General features: G+C 40.8%; 1 protein-coding gene across 3 annotated transcripts in view; it reads right to left on the bottom strand.

Moving 5' to 3' along the window:
- efr3a (EFR3 homolog A (S. cerevisiae)) overlaps positions 1 to 19092 on the bottom strand; it is a 237755-nt gene that overhangs the window by 158197 nt on the left and 60466 nt on the right. For all 3 annotated transcript variants that reach the window (XM_052477338.1, XM_052477339.1, XM_052477340.1), the window contains exon 5: positions 9998 to 10148. In XM_052477338.1, coding sequence (XP_052333298.1) covers positions 9998 to 10148 — 151 coding nt within the window. The remainder of the gene's footprint in view (positions 1 to 9997; positions 10149 to 19092) is intronic.

Raw genomic sequence — 19092 nt, 5'->3', positions numbered from 1 at the left:
TGTCTGTGTACCAAGTCGACTGGGGCTCATCTATCGAAACGAACAGGGAGGATATAGATCCTTTTCAACTGTCACTTTTTGGAAAATTGTAGTGAGTTTTCACATTGCCTTCATCAACAGTTTCGTGTGTTGTGTCGTTAAATAACATAATATACCAAACATTCAGATACATCACATATGTATGTATTCTGCCATACAATACAAACACCTACATACATATACAACTTTCACATTTCGTCATCTCTGAGGTGCCTATATTTTTTCAAATGAAACATAAGCCGTTTGGTGTTATAGTCTGTCAAATTTTCTGTTTAGGATACTCCTCCCAGGATTTTCATTCAAATCTGGTGATGGTTTAGGTTATATAATTTGGTCACAAAACCGAGTCTGAGCGAACAAAACAAACATGGATGCTTAGCTAATTTTCTAACTGGCTAAAATGGGGGGGAAAAACATGAGAAGTACACAACCAAATTAAAAAGAGACCAGTTCAGTGTTTTTGCCTGTGCCATAAGGGAACATTCCATGAACATGGTTCACACATAAAGGCAGTCTCTAGCCTACCACCCACACCCTCCTTCCTCCCTCTCCTCAGTCAGCCTCTATACCACACATAAGTAATTCATCGGCTTTCACATCTAAACAACCGGCTCTGTTTCCAGGCTCAAATGAACAGGCGGCAGTGCCAAGAAAAAAAACACAGCAACTTCTCAGGCATCTTTAGAATGCTTAAGAGTAAATCATGGCCACAACCTTCTGTCCACGCTGATTAGCAAATACACATTTATTGCAACCCTGACCAAAAACCGAATAAATGTAAAATTGGACAAAAACACATCGTCTCTAGCGTGGGGGAATTTGAGCAAACAATTGTTTGTAAAACTGTATACAGTGCATCCGTGTAAAACAGAAATAAATGTGACCTCTCCTCTCCACCACCCCTGTTAAAAACGGTATGTTGTGTCAGTTTGTGGACAGTAAGTGCAAAAGTCAGTTTTGAGATGTCCTTGCTTGGGAACAGAGTGACCTTGCAGAAAATGTATTTGTGCTTTGAGCTATATCGCTTCTTCACGCTTTCCTCTCAAGTCTTATCTTCTTCCCTCTTTCTGTGATGCACTCCCTCATTTAAAAAAATTAATCATTTTAAGCTGTAATTGTTCAATTCTGAGAACTCCTGTGAGGACAATATGGTGATGACTTGATACTGAGAAAAAGAAAACTCTACACTGGTGTTCCATGTCCTAAATTGTCCCCTTTCAAAAAGACAGAACCAAACTGTTCTCAAGGAGACACATTCTAAATCACAGCTTTATTTCTTACTTTGAAGGACAAACTACAGAAGAAAAGAGAGGATGATAATTTAAATAATAAAATAATTATTCAGGTTCTATCCAGCCAAACATTTATGACCCAATTTACAACACACAGCCAGCTAAGCCTTCTACTGTAAGACAGCTCATTCATCACCAATTGACTGTTACTTTCTCCATCTGTGCACATGTTCTCTCTCTCTCACACACACACACACACTAGAGGTCAACAGATTAGGATTGTTTAACGCAGACAACGATTATTGGAGGACCAAAAAAAGCTTCCCACAATAAGTTGGGTGAATTTTGCCCCATTCCTCCTGACTGAGCTGGTGAATCTGAGTCAGGTTTGTAGGCCTCTTTGCTCGCACACGCTTTTTCAGGTCTCTCCTTTCTCATGACGCCTTCTATTTTGTGAAGTGCACCAGTCCCTAATGCAGTAAAATCACCCCCACAACATGATGCTGCCACCCCCGTGCTTCACGGTTGGGATGGTGTTCTTCGGCTTGCAAGTCTCCCCCTTTTTCCTCCAAACATAACGATGGTCATTATGGCCAAACAGTTCATTTTTGTTTCATCAGACCAGAGGACAATTCTTCAAAAAGTATGATCTTTGTCCACATGTGCAGTTGCAAACCGAAGTCTGGCTTTTTTATGGTGGTTTTGGAGCAGTGGCTTCTTCCTTGCTAAGCGGCCTTTCAGGTTATGTCGATATAGGACTCGTTTTACCGGGGAAATAGATACTGTTGTACCCGTTTCCTCCAGTATCTTCACAAGGTCCTTTGCTGTTCTGGGATTGAGTTGCACGTTTTGCACGTTCATCTCTAGGAGACAGGATGCATCTCCTTCCTGAGCAGTATGACGGCTGTGTGGTCCCATGGTGTTTATAATGGGTACTATTGTTTGTACAGATGAATGTGGTAGCTTCGGGCATTTGGAAATTGGCTGATTTCCTTTGATTTCCCCATGATGTCAAGCAAAGAGGCACTGAGTTTGAAGGTAGGCCTTGAAGTACATCCACAGGTACACCTCCAATTGACTCAAATTATGTTGATTAGCCTATCAGAAGCTTCTAAAGCCATTCCATTATTTTCTGGAATTTTCCAAGCCGTTTAAAGGCACAGTCAACTTAGTGTATGTACACTTCTGACCCACTGGTGATATTACAAGTGAATTACAAGTGAAATAATATGTCTGTAAACAATTGTTGGAAAAAAAATCACTTAGGACATCTACTTTGGGCATGACACAACAGACTTGCCAAAACTATAGCATTCCATTTACACATATGGTAAATGTCATTAACAAGATATCATTAGAAAGAACACACAAAGGGCCTTTATACTTGGAGTTTTTTTAAATGTAGGTACATTTAAAGGTACAAACGTCTTATTTTTTTTAAACTCTGATATGAGAAGAACAAATGTTTGAAGCAGAGCATCAGTATCAAATCAACATATTATCCATAATAAAAACGAAAAAGCTATGATAGGAAACAGTGGGTGAGCACAAATCTTCTGGAGACCTTCAAACGTTCAGGAAATAATTTCCTAGACAGATTTGCCTGGTAGCTAGCAGATTTAGCCTTACGCAGCAGGGCAAACAGTTCCTCTGGCAATCATTGAAACCTTCCTGGTAACGAGGTCACTCAGCATGTCTGTACTGAGGGAGGCTCTGTACTGGGTTTTGTTCTTGGCAACGAGACTAAATATTGGTTCGCAGTCTTCTTTACTGTGGAATATGAACAATATCCCCAACATCACAGTCAAAAGGTGGGAGTAGACCAGGCTGCCCCCCCCTTTCATTGTGCCAATTTCTCTCCAGGCCTGATCTGTGCGCATGTTGACCAGACTCTGCCCTACTATATTTCTTTGCAGTGCATAAATAATTTCAGATTTTCGAAATTGATAAAATCTCAAATCTTGTCCAAAGGCATTTTAGAAGCATTGCCTCTATAGCTGATACCAGACACTCATTCATTCTTCATCGCACAGTCTTCTAAACTCCCGACTTCGTTTTCTTGAAGCTGGGGGGCACTATTTTCCTTTTTGGAAAAATAACGTGCCCAAAGTAAACAACCTATTTCTCAGGACCAGATGCTAGAATATGCATATAATTGACAGCTTAGGATAGACAACACTAAAGTTTCCAAAACTGTAAAAATATTGTCTGAGTATAACAGAACTGATATTGCAGGCAAAAGCCTAAGAAAAATCCCATCAGGAAGTGACTCGTGTTTTGAAACAGTTGTGTTCCTATGCACCCCTACTGGCCATTGAAAGGGATATCAACCGGATTCCGTTTTCTACGTATTCCCTAAGGTGTCTACAGCATTTTGACGTAGTTTCACGCCTTTATGTTGAAGAATGAGCGTAAACGACTACATTGCGTAAGTGGCCAGCTGAGGGCTCTGAGTGATTCTTGCGTAAAAGACAGAGGTAGTCATTTTTCCTCTCGCTCCTACTGAAAAGCCAATTGTCCCAGTTGATATATTATCGAATAGATATTTGAAAAACACCTTGAGGATTGATTATAAAAAACGTTTGCCGTGTTTCTGTCAATATTATGGATATAATTTGGAATTTTGGGCCAGCGTTGTAGTGACCACTATTTCCGGTGGATTTCTCAACATAACGTGGCCAACAAACGGAGGTATTTTGGGTATAAAAATAATCTTTATAGAACAAAAGGAATGTTTGCTGTCTAACTGTCTTGTGAGTGAAAACATTCGAAGCTCAAAGGTAAACTATTAAATTGATTGCTTTTCTGATTTTCGTGACCAAGCTTCCTGCTGCTAGCTGGACATAATGCTATGTTAGGCTATCGATAAACTTACAAACACTTGTCTTGCTTTGGCTGTAAAAAATAATTTCAGAATCTGAGATGACAGGGTGATGAACAAAAGGTTAAGCTGTGTTTCACTATATTTCACTTGTGATTTCATGAATATGAATATTTTCTAGTAATATTTTTTGACCGTTGCGCTATGCTAATTAGTGTAGTTGATGACAATTTTCCCGGATCCGAGATGGGTAGTTCCAAGAGGTTGTGTAAACGACAAGATGTTTATATTTGATTATACTTTTGTAATGCTTTTTGTGACGTGGATCAAAATTACAGTTACAGTATATCAGGTTGCGTGATCCTTGTAATGTTACGTGGAAAATACGGCCTGAGTACGCCTGATCTCGGAAGCTAAGCAGGGTAGGGCCTGGTTAGTACTTGGATGGGAGACCGCCTGGGAATACCAGGTGCTGTAAGCTTTTTGTCACTGCCTTGTGGAATTTCAACTCTTTGTCCGTTTTCTCCTCTCCCACAAGGCTGAAATAAAAATTTATCCACTGAGTAAATCTAACATCCTGATTCTCGAACTGCAACACAGACATGTACAGAGTTTGTGTCAACAGACATGAAGAATGATGCATCATTATTCGACGTAGCTACCTCGTGTCTGCCCCGCTTTCTGTTTTTTGTGATGCTGAGATTCCCGACTGTCAGCTGTACATAAACACATGGACAAATCCCTTTGACTCTGTGTGTTGTGGAAAGGTAAACACTAATTGTTTCAAGCTAACTTTAGAGAACATAAGATGGACATTCAGTGGGCTCTGAAGTGCCAGCTGTTCATTCACATTTGCTAGTGAAGGAAATTAAATGCAAATACAAAAAATAACTGGTTGCATTTGTGTGATATACATTTAATTCCGCGTCCCAGTAGTTTATTAATTTTTTATTCAAATGTCTAAAAAAAATAAACAATAACAATAATTATCAGGACCTAATCATTTCTGCATACCATTAACTCCAATCTCGTACCAGCGTACATGGACAGAGAATTGCGTAGTTGTCACGCAAAATGTGTTGTCATGACGTTGCCCACTTTGGGTACAGCAAGACCCATCCCCCTCTCCCTGACTCCCCCTTCAACTAGGCTGCTGTGGTCAGAGGGAGGTCGTAAATTCCTGAGGATCTCCTCATGGCCACACAGTATAGAGATAGAGTGAGGTTTCATAGAGAACAAAGGAATTTCTTCCACCTCACAGAACTTGAGGTCCGAACAACGGAGAAGGTATAAATGATCGGTGAAGAATCCAGCTACAGACTGGTCCGTTTGTTACAACTTGGGGAAGCTCATGGGAGATGGTGCGGCAACATTACCATAACGCTGTTTATGTAATAGCCTCAGATATGAGGTTTACATCTAATTGTTGTATAAGATTCATGAGTGAGTATGATACTGTTTGTAAAATTGTGTCATGTGATTTTGGACTGTTTAATGAAGGAAACTCCCAATTCCCTTTTGAGTTGAACAAAATCAGAGGACCGCCCATGAGCCCATGAGTCAGGCATCCTGGGACCCTTTTCTACAATTCCGGAAAAAAAATTGAGAAATGCTCAGTAAAGCATGTTTCTCTCAATCACGGGAGGACAAAGGTTGCAGACCATTGCTGAATCTTTTAACCATACCACGTGGTTAAACTTTTAGACTATCGATACCGACAGAATAAGAACAAGTCTTTGATATTAATTACCAGTCTGCAGCTAGGAATTCGGTATCATTGAAAGCGAAGAACAACAACCGCCGAAACATCCATTCTACAATCCATTCTAACCACGAGAGAGAGAGGACGAAAACTCTCCAACAGAAACTAACTTTTCAACAAAGATCAAAACGACACACTGAGCGTAAATATATATATATATATATATATATATATATATATATATATATATATATATATTGATTGCAATTGTTCCCAAATGAGTGAGTGTTGATGTGTAAAGGATTAGTATTTCAATTGTTATAATTATTATCTCTGTAGTGACTTCTTAGTCGACCCCCACTTCCCTCTTGTCTAACAAGCCGCCATTCCGGTTTAGCCCAATAGGGCACATTCTCCTATCATTTCTTGTAACCATATTTACTCTGTTTGTTTATGCATTTCTGTGGATTAATTAGTTAGTAATAAATAAATGATTTAAGACAATTGATGTATGGATGACTCAGTGAGGACTGGGTTGGTGCAGATAACCAAAAATGTACGACGTTTGGAATGAGACTAACGTGAGGTAAAGTAAATCATTCATTAATTACGAAGACTAATTGTTCAGATATAAAATATTTGAAAGGTTATATTGGGAAATTATAACCCTGTAATCTGAATATTTTCCTTGGTGCCCTGACTTCCTAGTTAATTACAGTTACACGATTAATCAGTTTGATCACGTAATACTAATTACAGAGAATCTTTGATAAAAACTAAGTCTTCAATTTAATGATAGTAAATACAAGACAGCGTGCACGTTGGCAGGTCTGCTTGTTGCACCGGTATCGCTTGCCGTGCGGAAGCAGAGGGAACAGGCTAAGGCGCGAGTCTTTAATGACTTTTCCGGAATTCCTTTCACACCGCCTGATATAGAGGTCCTGGATGGCAGGGAGCTCGGCCCCAGTGATGAACTAAAGTTTTTAAGGACTTCAAATTCTTTAAAATCTTTCTAAAACTATAACTATATAAATGTTTCCATAAAATGACTCACCATTCAAGATGGAGTCACCAAACCAACTGTCACATGTTCAGGATATCCCATCAATCCATTAATCAATCAACCAGTCCAATCATTCCATCTATCTATTCTATGCCATTTAAGATACAAGACCAACTTTCAAACGTTCACGCTATCCGAACTTCAAATTCTTTAAAACATGAATGAAATAAGACATTTAAATGACCATAAATAAGGGGGGGGGGGGTGAATTGCATGAGTGAGGTATAATTTCATTCGAACACAGTCTTTCAACCACGGTCCTAAACACTTACATCGAATCCCAATGAAATGACAAATCATTCAAATTCAATCCATATGGCAGTTTATTTTGCATTCCTTCTAAAACGTGGCTTCAGAAAGTACTCACACCTTTGGACGACTTTTTCCACATGTTTTACAGCCTGAATTTAAAATTGATTATATTAAGATTGTGTCACTGGCCTATATATGTGGGCAACTATAAATACTATAAATACCTAGGTGTCTGACTAGACTGTAAACTCTCCTCCCAGACTCGCATTAAGCATCTCCAATCCAAAGTGAAATCTAGAATAGGCTTCCTATTTCGCAACAAAGCCTCCTTCACTCATGATGCCAAACATACCCTCGTAAAACTGACTATCCTGCCAATCCTAGACTTCGGCCATGTCATTTACAAAATAACCTCCAACACTCTACTCAGCAAATAAGATGCAGTCTATCACAGTGCCATCCGTTTTGTCACCAACTACCCACCACTGCAACCAGAATACGCTGTCATTGGCTGGTCCTCGCTATAAATCCGTCGTCAAACCCACGGGCTGTCATCTATAAGTCTTTGCTAGGTAAAGCTCCGCCTTATCTCAGCTCACTGGTCACCATAGCAACACCCACCCGTAGCATGCACTCCAGTAAGTATATTTCACTGGTTATCCCCAAAGTCAACACCTCCTTTGGCCGCCTTTCCTTCCAGGTCTCTGCTGCCAATGACTGGAACGAATTGCAAAAAAAAAAAAAAAATCACTGAAGTAGGAGACATATCTCCCTCAGTAACTTCAAGCAGCGGCTGTCAGAGCAGCTTACCGATCGCTGCAGCTGTACACAGCCCATCTGTAAAAAGCACATCCAACCAAATACCTACCTACCTCATCCCCGTATTTTAATTTTTTCTGCTCTTTTACACACCAGTATTTATACTTCCACATCCTCATCTGCACATCTGTCACTCCAGTGTTAATCTGCTAAATTGTAATTACTTCGCCACTATGGCCTATTTATTGCTTTACCTCCTTACTTCATTTGCACACACTGTATACAGACTTTCTATTGTTATTGACTGTATGTTTGTTTTACTCCATGTGTAACTCTGTGGTGTTGTTTATGTTACAATGCTTTGCTTTATGTTGGCCAGGTCGCAGTTGTAAATGAGAACTTGTTCTCAACTGGCCTACATGGTTAAATAAAGGTGAAATAAAAAATAATAATAAACCCAATAACCCAAAAAGTGGAATTATGTTTTAGGAATTTTTACAAATTAATAAAAAATGAAAATCTGACATGTTAAATAAGTATTAAACCCCTTTGTTATGGAAAATATATGGCAAGACCTGAAAACGGCTGCCTAGAGAATAATTTGCAAATATTGTAAAATCCAGGTGTGCAAAGCTCTTAGAGACTTACCCAGAAAGACCCACAGCTTCTTTACCCCCTTTTCTCTCATTTTCATTATCCAATTGGTAGTTACAGTCTCATCGCTGCAACTGCCGTACGGACACGGGAGAGGCGAAGGTTGAGAGCTGTGCGTACTCCGAAACACAATCTGACCAAGCGGCACTGCTTCTTGACACAATGCACACTCAACTTGGGAAGCCAGCCACACATTGGTGTCAATGTGTACTTTATCAGCGTGTACTGCGCCCGGCCCGCCACAGGAGTAGCTAATGCGCGTTAGAAGAAGGACATTCCTGCCGGCCAAACCCTCCCCTAACCCAGATGACGTTGGGCCAAATGTTTGCCGCCCCATGGGCCTGCGAGACAGCCTGTACTGGAAACAAGAATCTCTAGTGGCACAGCAAGCACAGCGATGCAGTGCTTTAGACCACTGCGCCACTCAGGAGGCCCACAAAGTGGATTTAGCATGTATTAACTCAGGGGTGTGGACACTTATCTAATCAAGATATTACAGTTGTTGTCGCTTTTTTTTCTCAATCTACACACAATGCCCCATAATGACAAAGCGAAAACAGGTTTAGACATTTTTAAAAACAGAAATAACTTATTTACATAAGTATTCAGACTCGAAATTGAGCTCAGGTGCATCCTGTTGCCATTGATCATCCTTGAGATGCTTCTACAACTTTACTGGAGTCCACCTGTGGTAAAAATATATTTATTGGACATGATTTGGAAAGACTTACACCTGTCTATATAAAAGTCCCAGAGTCGACAGTGCATGTCAGAGCAAAAACCAAGCCATGAGGAACTGTCAGTAGAGCTCAGAGACAGGATTGTGTCGAGGCACAGATCTGGGAAAAACAATTCTGCAGCATTGAAGTTCCCCAAGAACACAGAGGCCTCCATTCTTCTTAAAAATAAGTTTGGAATCCACCAAGATGGTTCCGTCACCTTCCAACAAGACAACAACCCTAAGCACACAGCCAAGACAACGCAGGAGTGGCTTCGGGACAAGTCTCTGAATGTTCTTGAGTGGCTCATCCAGAGCCAGACTAGAACCCGATTGAACATCTGGAGAGACCTAAAAATAGCAGTGCAGCGACGCTCCCTATCCAACCTGACAGAGCTTGAAAGGCTCTGCAGAGAAGAATGGGAGAAACTCCCCAAATACAGGTGTACCAAGCTTGTAGCGTCATACCCAAGAAGACTTGAGGCTGTAATCGCTGCCAAAGGTGTTTCAACAAAGTACCTGAGTAAAGGGTCTAAATACTTTAATACTTTAAAGGTTGTAATGTAAGAACATGTGGAAAAAGTCAAAAGATGTGAATACTTTCTGAAGGCACTGTAATTTTTATAATCGACTTCCAGTCATGTGTGCATACATTTCCGTATGGGTGGTCAACAGCAGTAATCGAACCCACAATCCTTACGTGGCAAGTGCCATGGTCGAGCAGCTGAGCCACAAAGGACCATGGGGTGTTACTTACCGAGTTGGTCCCCAGGACCTGCAGGTCTGGCTCCCGGGACTCCAGCAGCTTGGCCACCATGTGGAGGAAGCTCTCCACAAAGGGCTTGATGCTCTGGGAGTGACAGGCCATCAGGAGCTGGTCCAGAGCCTCCATGGCGATGACTACGTACCTGCATGGGTCAAGAGAATGTTAATTATTTTCAGTATATGTATAAAATATAAAATGGTTCAGGTAGCAGAGTAGCCATTCTGCTTGCCTAATGACTCAAACTGAATTATTCCACTGCTGTTTGTTGCTACATAATTCAGTCTGCGACTGCCATCGTTGAAGTAGTCTGTGGTGTCGTCAAAATGAGAGGTGTTGTACAAAATTAAGTTATCGGCGATTGGAAAATCTCGAACCAATCAGAGAATCAAAGCCAACGACACATTTTCTAAATGCCGCATGACCCAAATGTGTTCCGTCTCTGGCCCAAACCATCAGTATTTCAGGGACCAATCAGAATGATCAAAATGTGTGTGTTCTAGAAATAGTTGGGGAAGTACTCAGATTCAGACTAATTGCGGAGAAGAAACTAACATCCATGGGCATGGCGTTTCGTTTGGCCAGAGCAAGGAGTTTGGGTAGCCAGGCAGCCATTCTCGAAGACTGGCATTGGATGTATTATGTGTTGAGGGTGCAGGGCAATGACAAGCAGGCAGCGGGGTTAGTTTTCATGTCACAGCCATTACATGCAGAACATAACATACAGTGCCTAGTCTAAACACCCATGGCACAGTTTTTTTATTGCAGATCTAGACAACCGACTCCACATTTCGATTTCACCATGAGGCCAACGGTGACTAAAACGGTTAGAGTTTAATGGTTGTGATAAGAGGAAACTGAGGATGGATCAACATTGTAGTTACTCCACAATACTAACATAATTTAAGAGTTTAAAAAAAATAGAAGCCAGTACAGAATCAAAATATTCCAAAACATGCATTCCATTTACAACAAGGCAATAAAGTAATTCTGCCAAAAATGTGGCAAAGCAATACACTTTTGTCCTGACTAAAAAGTGCTGCGTTTGGGGAAAATCCAATACAACACATTAAGGAGTACAACCCTCCATATTTCCAAGCATAGTGGTGGCTGCATCATGTTATGGGTATGCTAGTAATCGATAAGGACTGGGGAGTTTTTCATGATAAAAAAAATGTAGTTGAACTAAGCACAGGCAAAATCCTAGAGGAAAACCTGGTTCAGTCTGCTTTCCACCAGACACTGGGAGATAACCATTCAGCAGGACAATATTCTAAAACACAAGGACAAATCTACACTGGAGTTACTTACCAAGAAGACAGTGAATGTTTCTGAGTGGCCGAGTTAGATTTTCTAGACTATGGTAAGACCTGAAAATGGTTGTCCAGCACTGATAAACATCCAATTTGAAATAATAAAATAATAAATGTTACACAATCCTGGTGTGGAAAGGTCTTTGAGACTTAAAGTATCACAGCTATAATCACTGCCAAAGGTGCTTCTACAAAGTATTGAAACAGGGGAGTGTATACTTATGTAAATGAAATATTTCTGTATTTCATCTTTAATACATTTGCACAAGTTAAAAAAAAAATGTTTTCACTGTCATTATGTTTTCACTGGCTGCCAAAGGTACTTCCACCAAGGAATACGTCTGGGGTGTAAAGACATACATCTTCATTTTGAATGAATTAGGATCTAGGATATATATATAGAGACACACACACACACACACACGTTCAAAAGTTTACTCCCTTCACAGAACAGCACAAATTGGCTCTACCCAGAACAGAAAGAGGTGTGGGTGGCCCCAGTGCACAACTGAGCAAAGGGACAAGTACATTAGAGTGTCTAGTTCTCAACTGGCAGCTTCATTAAATAGTACCCGCAAAACACCCACCTCAACGTCAACAGTGAAGAGGCGAATCCGGGATGCTGGCCTTCTAGGCAGAGTTGCAAAGAAAAAGACATATCTCAAACTAGCCAATAAAAACAAACAATTAAGATAGGCAAAAGAACACAGCCACTGGACAGAGGAACTCTGCCTAGAAGGCCAGCCTCTTCACTGTTGAAGTTGAGACTAGTGTTTTGCTGGTATTATTTGCCTTGATTGCTTTGCACACTGTTGCATTCTCTCAGCCAGCTTCACCTGGAATGCTTTTCCAACAGTCTTCAAGAGGTTCCCACATATGTTGAGCACTTGTTGGCTGCTATTCCGTCACTCTGCAGTCAGACTCATCCCCAAACCATCTCAATTGGGTTGAGCTCAGTGAATGTGGAGGCCAGGTCATCTGATGCATCACTCCTTGAAAAAAATAGCCCTTACACAGCCTGGAGGTGTGTTGGGTCATTGTTCTGTTTAAATAATAAATTATAGTAGGACAAAGTGCAAACCAGATGGAACGCCGTATCGCTACAGAATGCTGTGGTAGCCATTCTGGTGAAGTGTGCCTTGAATTCTGAATAAATCAAACAGTGTCATCAGCAAAGCCCCCCAACACCATCACCTCCTCCTCCATGCTTTACGGTGGGAAAAACACAAGTTGATCATAATTTCACAAAGACGCGGCTGTTGGAACCAAATTTGAACTCCAGTCCAAAGGACAAATTTCCACTGGTTTAATGCCCATTGCTCATGATTATTGGCCCAAGCAAGTCTCTTCTTATTATTGGTGTCCTTTAGTAGTGGTTTCTTTGCAGCAATTCAACCATGAAGGCCTGATTAACTCAGTCTCCTCTGAACAGCTGATGTTGAGATGGGTCTGATACTTGAAATCTGTAAAGCATTTAATTGGCCTGCAGTTTCTGAGGCTGGTAACTAATGAACTTATCCTCTGCAGCAGAGGTAACTCTGGGTCTTCCATTTCTGTGGCGGTCCTAATGAGAGCCAGTGTCATATCGCTTGATGGTTTTTGCGACTTTCAAAGTTCTTGACATTTTCCGGATTGACTGACCTTCATGTCTAAAATAAATTATTGACTGTCATATCACTTTGCTTAATAAGATGGACTTTGTCTTTTATCAAATAGAGCTATCGTCTGTTATACCACCTCCAACTTGTCACAAGACAACTGATTGGCTCAAACGCATTAAGAAAATAAAATCTACATATTAACTTTTAAGGCGGCACACCTGTTAATTGAAATGCAGTCATGCAACTGGTTGAGAGAATGCCAAGAGTGTGCAAAGCTGTTATCAAGGCAAAGGGTGGCCATCTGAAGAATCTCAAAAAATATATATATATTGATTTGTTTAACACTTTTTTGGTTACCACACGATTCCATGTGTTATTTCATAGTTGTGATGTCTTCAATATTATTCTACAATGTAGAAAATAGTAAAAATAAAGAAAACCACTTGAATGAGAAGGTGTTCTAAAACATTTGACCGGTAGTAAGAAAGATCGAAGAAAGAACCTAAACTCAGCAAAAAAAGAAACGTTCCTTTTTCAGGACCCTGTCTTTCAAAGATAATTCATAATAACTTCAAAGATCTTCATTGTAAAGGGTCTAAACACATTTTCCCCATGCTTGTTCAATCAACCATAAACAGTTAATGAACATGCACCTGTGGAACGCTCGTTAAGACACTAACAGCTTACACATGGTAGGTATTAAGTTCAGAGTTATGAAAACTTAGGACACTAAAGAGGCCTTTCTACTGACTCTGAAAACCACCAAAAGAAATATGCCCAGGGTCTCTGCTCATCTGCGTGAACGTGCCTTAGGCATGCTGCAAGGAGGCATGAGGACTGCAGATGTGGCCAGGGCAAAAAATTGCAATGCCGTTACTGTGAGACACCTAAGACAGCGCTACAAGGAAGACAGGACGGACAGATGATCGTGTAACAACACCTGCACAGGATCAGAACATCCGTACTTCACACATGCAGCACAGGTACAGGATAGCAACAACAACTGCCCAAGTTACACCAAAAAAGCACAATCACTCCATCAGTGCAGACAGGACTGGCAAAAAGTGCTCTTCACTGATGAGTCGCGGTGTTGTCTCACCAGGGGTGATGGTCGGGATTTGTGTTTATCGTCTCAGGAATGAGCGTTACACCGAGGCCTGTATTCTGGAGCAGGATTGATTTGGAGGTGGAGGGTCCGTCATGGTCTGTGGCGGTGTGTTACAGCATCATCGGTCTGAGCTTGTTGTCATTGCAGGCAATCTCAACGCTGTGTGTTACAGGGAAGACATCCTCCTCCCTTATGTGGTACCCTTCCTGCAGGCTCCTTCCTGGCATGACCCTCCAGCATGACAATGCCACCAGCCATACTGCTCGTTCTGTGCGTGATTTCCTGCAAGACAGGAATGTCATTGTTCTGCCATGGCCAACAAAGAGCCCAGAACTCAATCCCATTGAGCACGCCTGGGACCTGTTTGATCGGAAGGTGAGGGCTAGGCCCATTCCCCCCAGAAATGTCCGGAAACTTGCAGGTGCCTTGGTGGAAGAGTGGGGTAACATTTTACAGCAAGAACTGGCTAATCTGGTGCAGGCCATGCACTGCAGTACTTAATGCAGCTGGTGGCCACACCAAATACTGACGGTTACTTTCGATTTTGACCCCCCCTTTGTTCAGGGACATATTATTCCATTTCTGTTAGTCACATATGTGGAACTTGTTCAGTTTATGTCTCAGTTGTTGAATCTTATGTTCATACAAATATTTACACATGTTAAGTTTGCTGAAAATAAACGCAGTTGACAGTGAGAGGACGTTTCTTTTTTTTGCTGAGTTTACACACACACACACAGCATTTGGAAAGTATTCAGGCCCCTTGAATTACATTACAGCCTTATTATGAAATTGATTAAATTAATTGTTTCCTCAATCACACAATATCCCATAATGACCATGCGAAAAAAATGGTTTAGATATTTTTGCAAATGTATTTTTAAAAAAATACAACAGAAATATCTTATTTACATAAGTACTCAGATCATCTTTCATGATCATGTGTAAGCATACAGTAGTTCACTTTCATAGCAACCACGTTGTATTCCTTCTCGCATGTATGCACTCACCTCCTCTCACCTTTTCCCTTCTTTTGTGAACTTCAATTCACAACACATCAGCTGTGTGTGACCAGGCGATAAAACCTTCCCAAACTATCACTCGTTTCAGGAATCTAGGCTGGCTCACTAGCTAATGCTACTTGTATGATTATATTATTTGTATCTCTGAGCCATTTTTATTGCTAGTTATAGCCTAATGTTAGCTAGCTAACATTGAACCTGGTTGGTTAGCTACCTGCAGATTCATGAAGGGTAATAACATCATGAGTTTGGATTATGGTTCATTGTTTAGCTAACTACCTACATGTCTAAACAAAAGACCACTATGCAAGTAACCATGTCAATAGAATGTTCATGATGTCACTGCTAACTGTCGCTAGACAGTAAATTCCAATAACTAAAAGAATAACTGACAAATTTACGAACGCTCAACACCTGTAGAATATGGCCAGTGTCCGTAAGTGTTGGCAAAAAGTGTAATTAAATTGTTGCAGTCACCAACGCTCTGAATAATATAAAAACAGCCTAACCAGCTCTGCTAGGGTGAGTAAAATGGTCCGAGTGAGCGGTTCTCTCATTTGGGTCTAGAAGTAGCTTGCAAAATAGCCAACGTTAGCCATTTAGCTTGGGTGCTGTTAGGTCAGAACGCTCGGATCAACCCTACTCGTCTTCCAGTGTGCGCTCTGAACACTCCGAGACCAAAGCACTCTGAATTTACGAACAGACAATCTGACAACGCTCTGAGTTTATAAACGCCCAGAGCTCACTCTGAGCACACTCTGGCACTCCAGATTGAATTGACGAACAGACCCGTAGTATAAACAAGCCTTTAGTCTGGAAATCTTTGGTGGCCTCACATGTGAATCCTTAAAGGGATGGGTGGGGCTAAGAATTTAGAGGGTTTGAACGATGCTGAATGGGTGTAGACAAAGAAGAGCTCTCCAGTAGGTACCAAAAATATTCAAGAGCCATTTTCTCAAAAGGGTGTAGACAGAGAAGAGCTGTCCATATGGGTGTGCCAAAACATTCAATGACCATTTTCTCAAAAGTGAGGTTACAAGTTTATCAACTTTCAAAGCAGAATTACTTTCCCATTGTTCCTCAACTGTAGTGTATGATATACCCCTTTCTTGCTCTGAGTCTCTACTTTATTTCCAATGTAAAAAACACCCTTTTCAAGCCGGTCAGTCACATATTTGCAAAAGTAAAGTCATAGTCAGCATAGCTAATAGAACTATAGAACGCATTAGTAAACTAATAGAACGCATTAGTAAACCTGCTACAATTATGCAGTAATGTTGCAGTGTATAATCAGTAAGCAGTTTAGCAGTGGAAGAGTTCCATTGTTGTGTTGGATAGTCATAGCCAGCTAGCTAATATAGCATCCCTCTGTTTGAGCAGGGTGTTTAAGTAAGCTAAACTAGCTAGCTGCATTTGCTAGCTACAGTAAGTACAGTGCATTCGGACAGTATTCAGACCGCTCGACTTTTTCCACATTTTGTTACTTTACAGGCGTATTATAAAATTGATTAAATACTTTGTTTTTCCTCATCGGGGAAAACAGGTTTTTAGAAATGTTTGCAAATATATTACAAATTTAAAAAAACGTATTTACTTAAGTATTGAAACCTTGTGCTACGAGACTCGAAATCGAGCTCATATGCACCCTGCTTCCATTCATCATCCTTGAGATGTTTCTACAACTTCACTGGAGTCCACCTGTGGTAAATTCAATTGATTTGACATTATTTGGAAAGCCACACTCCTGTGGATAAGGTCTCACAGTTGACAGTGCATGTCAGAGCAACAAAAAAAAACTGACCATGAGAAAGAAGATTCTCTGGTCTGATGAAACAAAGATTGAACTATTTGGCCTGAATTCCAAGCGTCATGTCTGGAGGCACCATCCCTATGGTGAAGCATGGTGGTGGCAGCATCATGCTGTGGGGATGCTTTTCAGCGGCACGGACTGGGAAACTAGTCAGGCAAAGAGGAACAGAGCAAAGTACAGAGAGATCCTTGATGAAAACCTGCTCCAAAGTGCTCAGGACCTCCGACTGGGGCAAAGTTTCACCTTACAACAGGACAATAATCCTAACCACACAGCCAAGACAACGCAGGAGTGGCATCGGGACAAGTCTCTGAATATCCTTGAGTGTCCCAGGCAGAGCCCAGACTTGAACCTGATCTAACATCTCTGGAGAGACCTAAAAATAGCTGTACAGCAGTGCTCCCCATCCAACCTGACAGTGCTTAAGAGGATCTGCAGAGAACAAAATGGGAGAATCTCCCCAAATAAAGGTGTGCGAAGCCTGTAGCGTAATACCCAAGAAGACTCGAGGCTGTAATCACTGCCTAAGATGCGTCAACAAAGTACTGAGGGTCTGAAATTAGTCAATTTCTTCAAACCAGTTTTTGCTTCATCATTAGTGTGTGTAGATTGATGAGGGGGGAAAAACTATTTAATACATTTTAGAATAAGGCTGTAAGCCTACAAAATGTGGAAATATTCAAGGGGTCTGAATACTTTCCAAAGGCATATATATATATATATAAAATTGTTATTTGTTAACTTTGAAGAGGTGGATGAGGTAGAGAAAAAAAAAACTATTTTTTTAGATGACATTTTAAGGCAGCAAAACGTGAAAACTTTCACGAGTGACTGTACATAACATTAATGAATATTGTGCCAAAAAGTCAAAATGTTGTTTGAAAAAAAAATCAGGATATTGTGCCAAAAAAATAAGATGAACAACTAGTAACTAAGCCACTGTAATGTACACGATTTAACAATGTAGTACTACTCTAGTTTCACATTTCCATTCCATTCATTGGCATTCAAATGGTCTGTGGGTGCTACAGCAAAATCAGAGAACTTGCCCAGCGAACGGGGTTGGCAACCCTTGGACAGTGAACACATTAGATGGGCAGTATTGGGCAATGACAAGCAGTTAGTCACACATACTACAACGCCAAGTGATTAATCGCGCATAGCAAAAGCAGTGCACTTTATAGGAAATAAGGTGCCATTTGAAACAAACACTTTCTTGGTCTACGTGTGTCTCTCTCTTTGGTTTTCAGCTTTAGGGGTAAATCACACCCAATGAAATGTAATTCCTGTCAATATAATCGCTGTATCGATTCAGCGCTGCCACTCTATTTTTGCCAATTTCATCAGACAGACCCCAGTTTTAGTCCTTAATGAATGTTTTTTTTACTTTCCACAAAGCATTTCGCAACACATTAAATCATAGGAGAGAAATCACTTAGAATGACTATAAAACCAGAGCCTCACAAAAGAGGGATTTTCTAAATGATCTCACAACACATTTACATTACATTTAAGTCATTTAGCAGACGCTCTTATCCAGAGCGACTTACAAATTGGAACACAGTGGGGTCAAATTGCAGTGGGGTCAAATTGCAGTGGGGTTGCCAGATCTCTTTTTTTTTTAAGTAAAAAATTAAGAGTACAGATTGTTGTATCAAATCTATTTTTATTTTTCACATGCACCGAATACAACCGGTAAAGACGTTACAGTGAAATGCCTACTTACAAGCTCTTAACCAACAATGCAGTTAACTTCTTATGGCTGGGGGGCAGTATTGAGTAGCTTGGATGAATAAGGTGCCCAGAGTAAACTGCCTGCTACTCAGGCCCAGAAGCTAAGATATGCATAAAATGAATAAAGTGACCATAAAATCATTTAACTTGACTGGTAGGCTCGTGTCACTGGGCAGCTCACGGCTGTGCTTCCCTTTGTAGTCTGAAATAGTTTTGAAGCCCTGCCACAATAGTACGATTCTATCTTACTCCTGTATTGATGCTTTCACTGTTTGATTGTTCGTCGCAGGGCATAGCGGGATTTCTTATAACCGTCTGGGTTAGAGTCCAGTTACTTGAAAGCTGCAGTTCTACCCTTAGCGCATTGCGGATGTTGCCTGTAATCCATGGCTTCTGGTTGGGGTAAGTAAGTATGGTCACTATGGGGACGATGTCATCAATGCACTTATTGATGAAGCCAGTGACTGATGTGGTGCACTCCTCAATGCCATCGGAAGAATG

This window comes from Oncorhynchus keta, chromosome 23 (genome assembly GCF_023373465.1).
Source record: "Oncorhynchus keta strain PuntledgeMale-10-30-2019 chromosome 23, Oket_V2, whole genome shotgun sequence".
NCBI lineage: Eukaryota > Metazoa > Chordata > Actinopteri > Salmoniformes > Salmonidae > Oncorhynchus > Oncorhynchus keta.
This window is presented reverse-complemented; position numbering and strand designations above follow the sequence as displayed.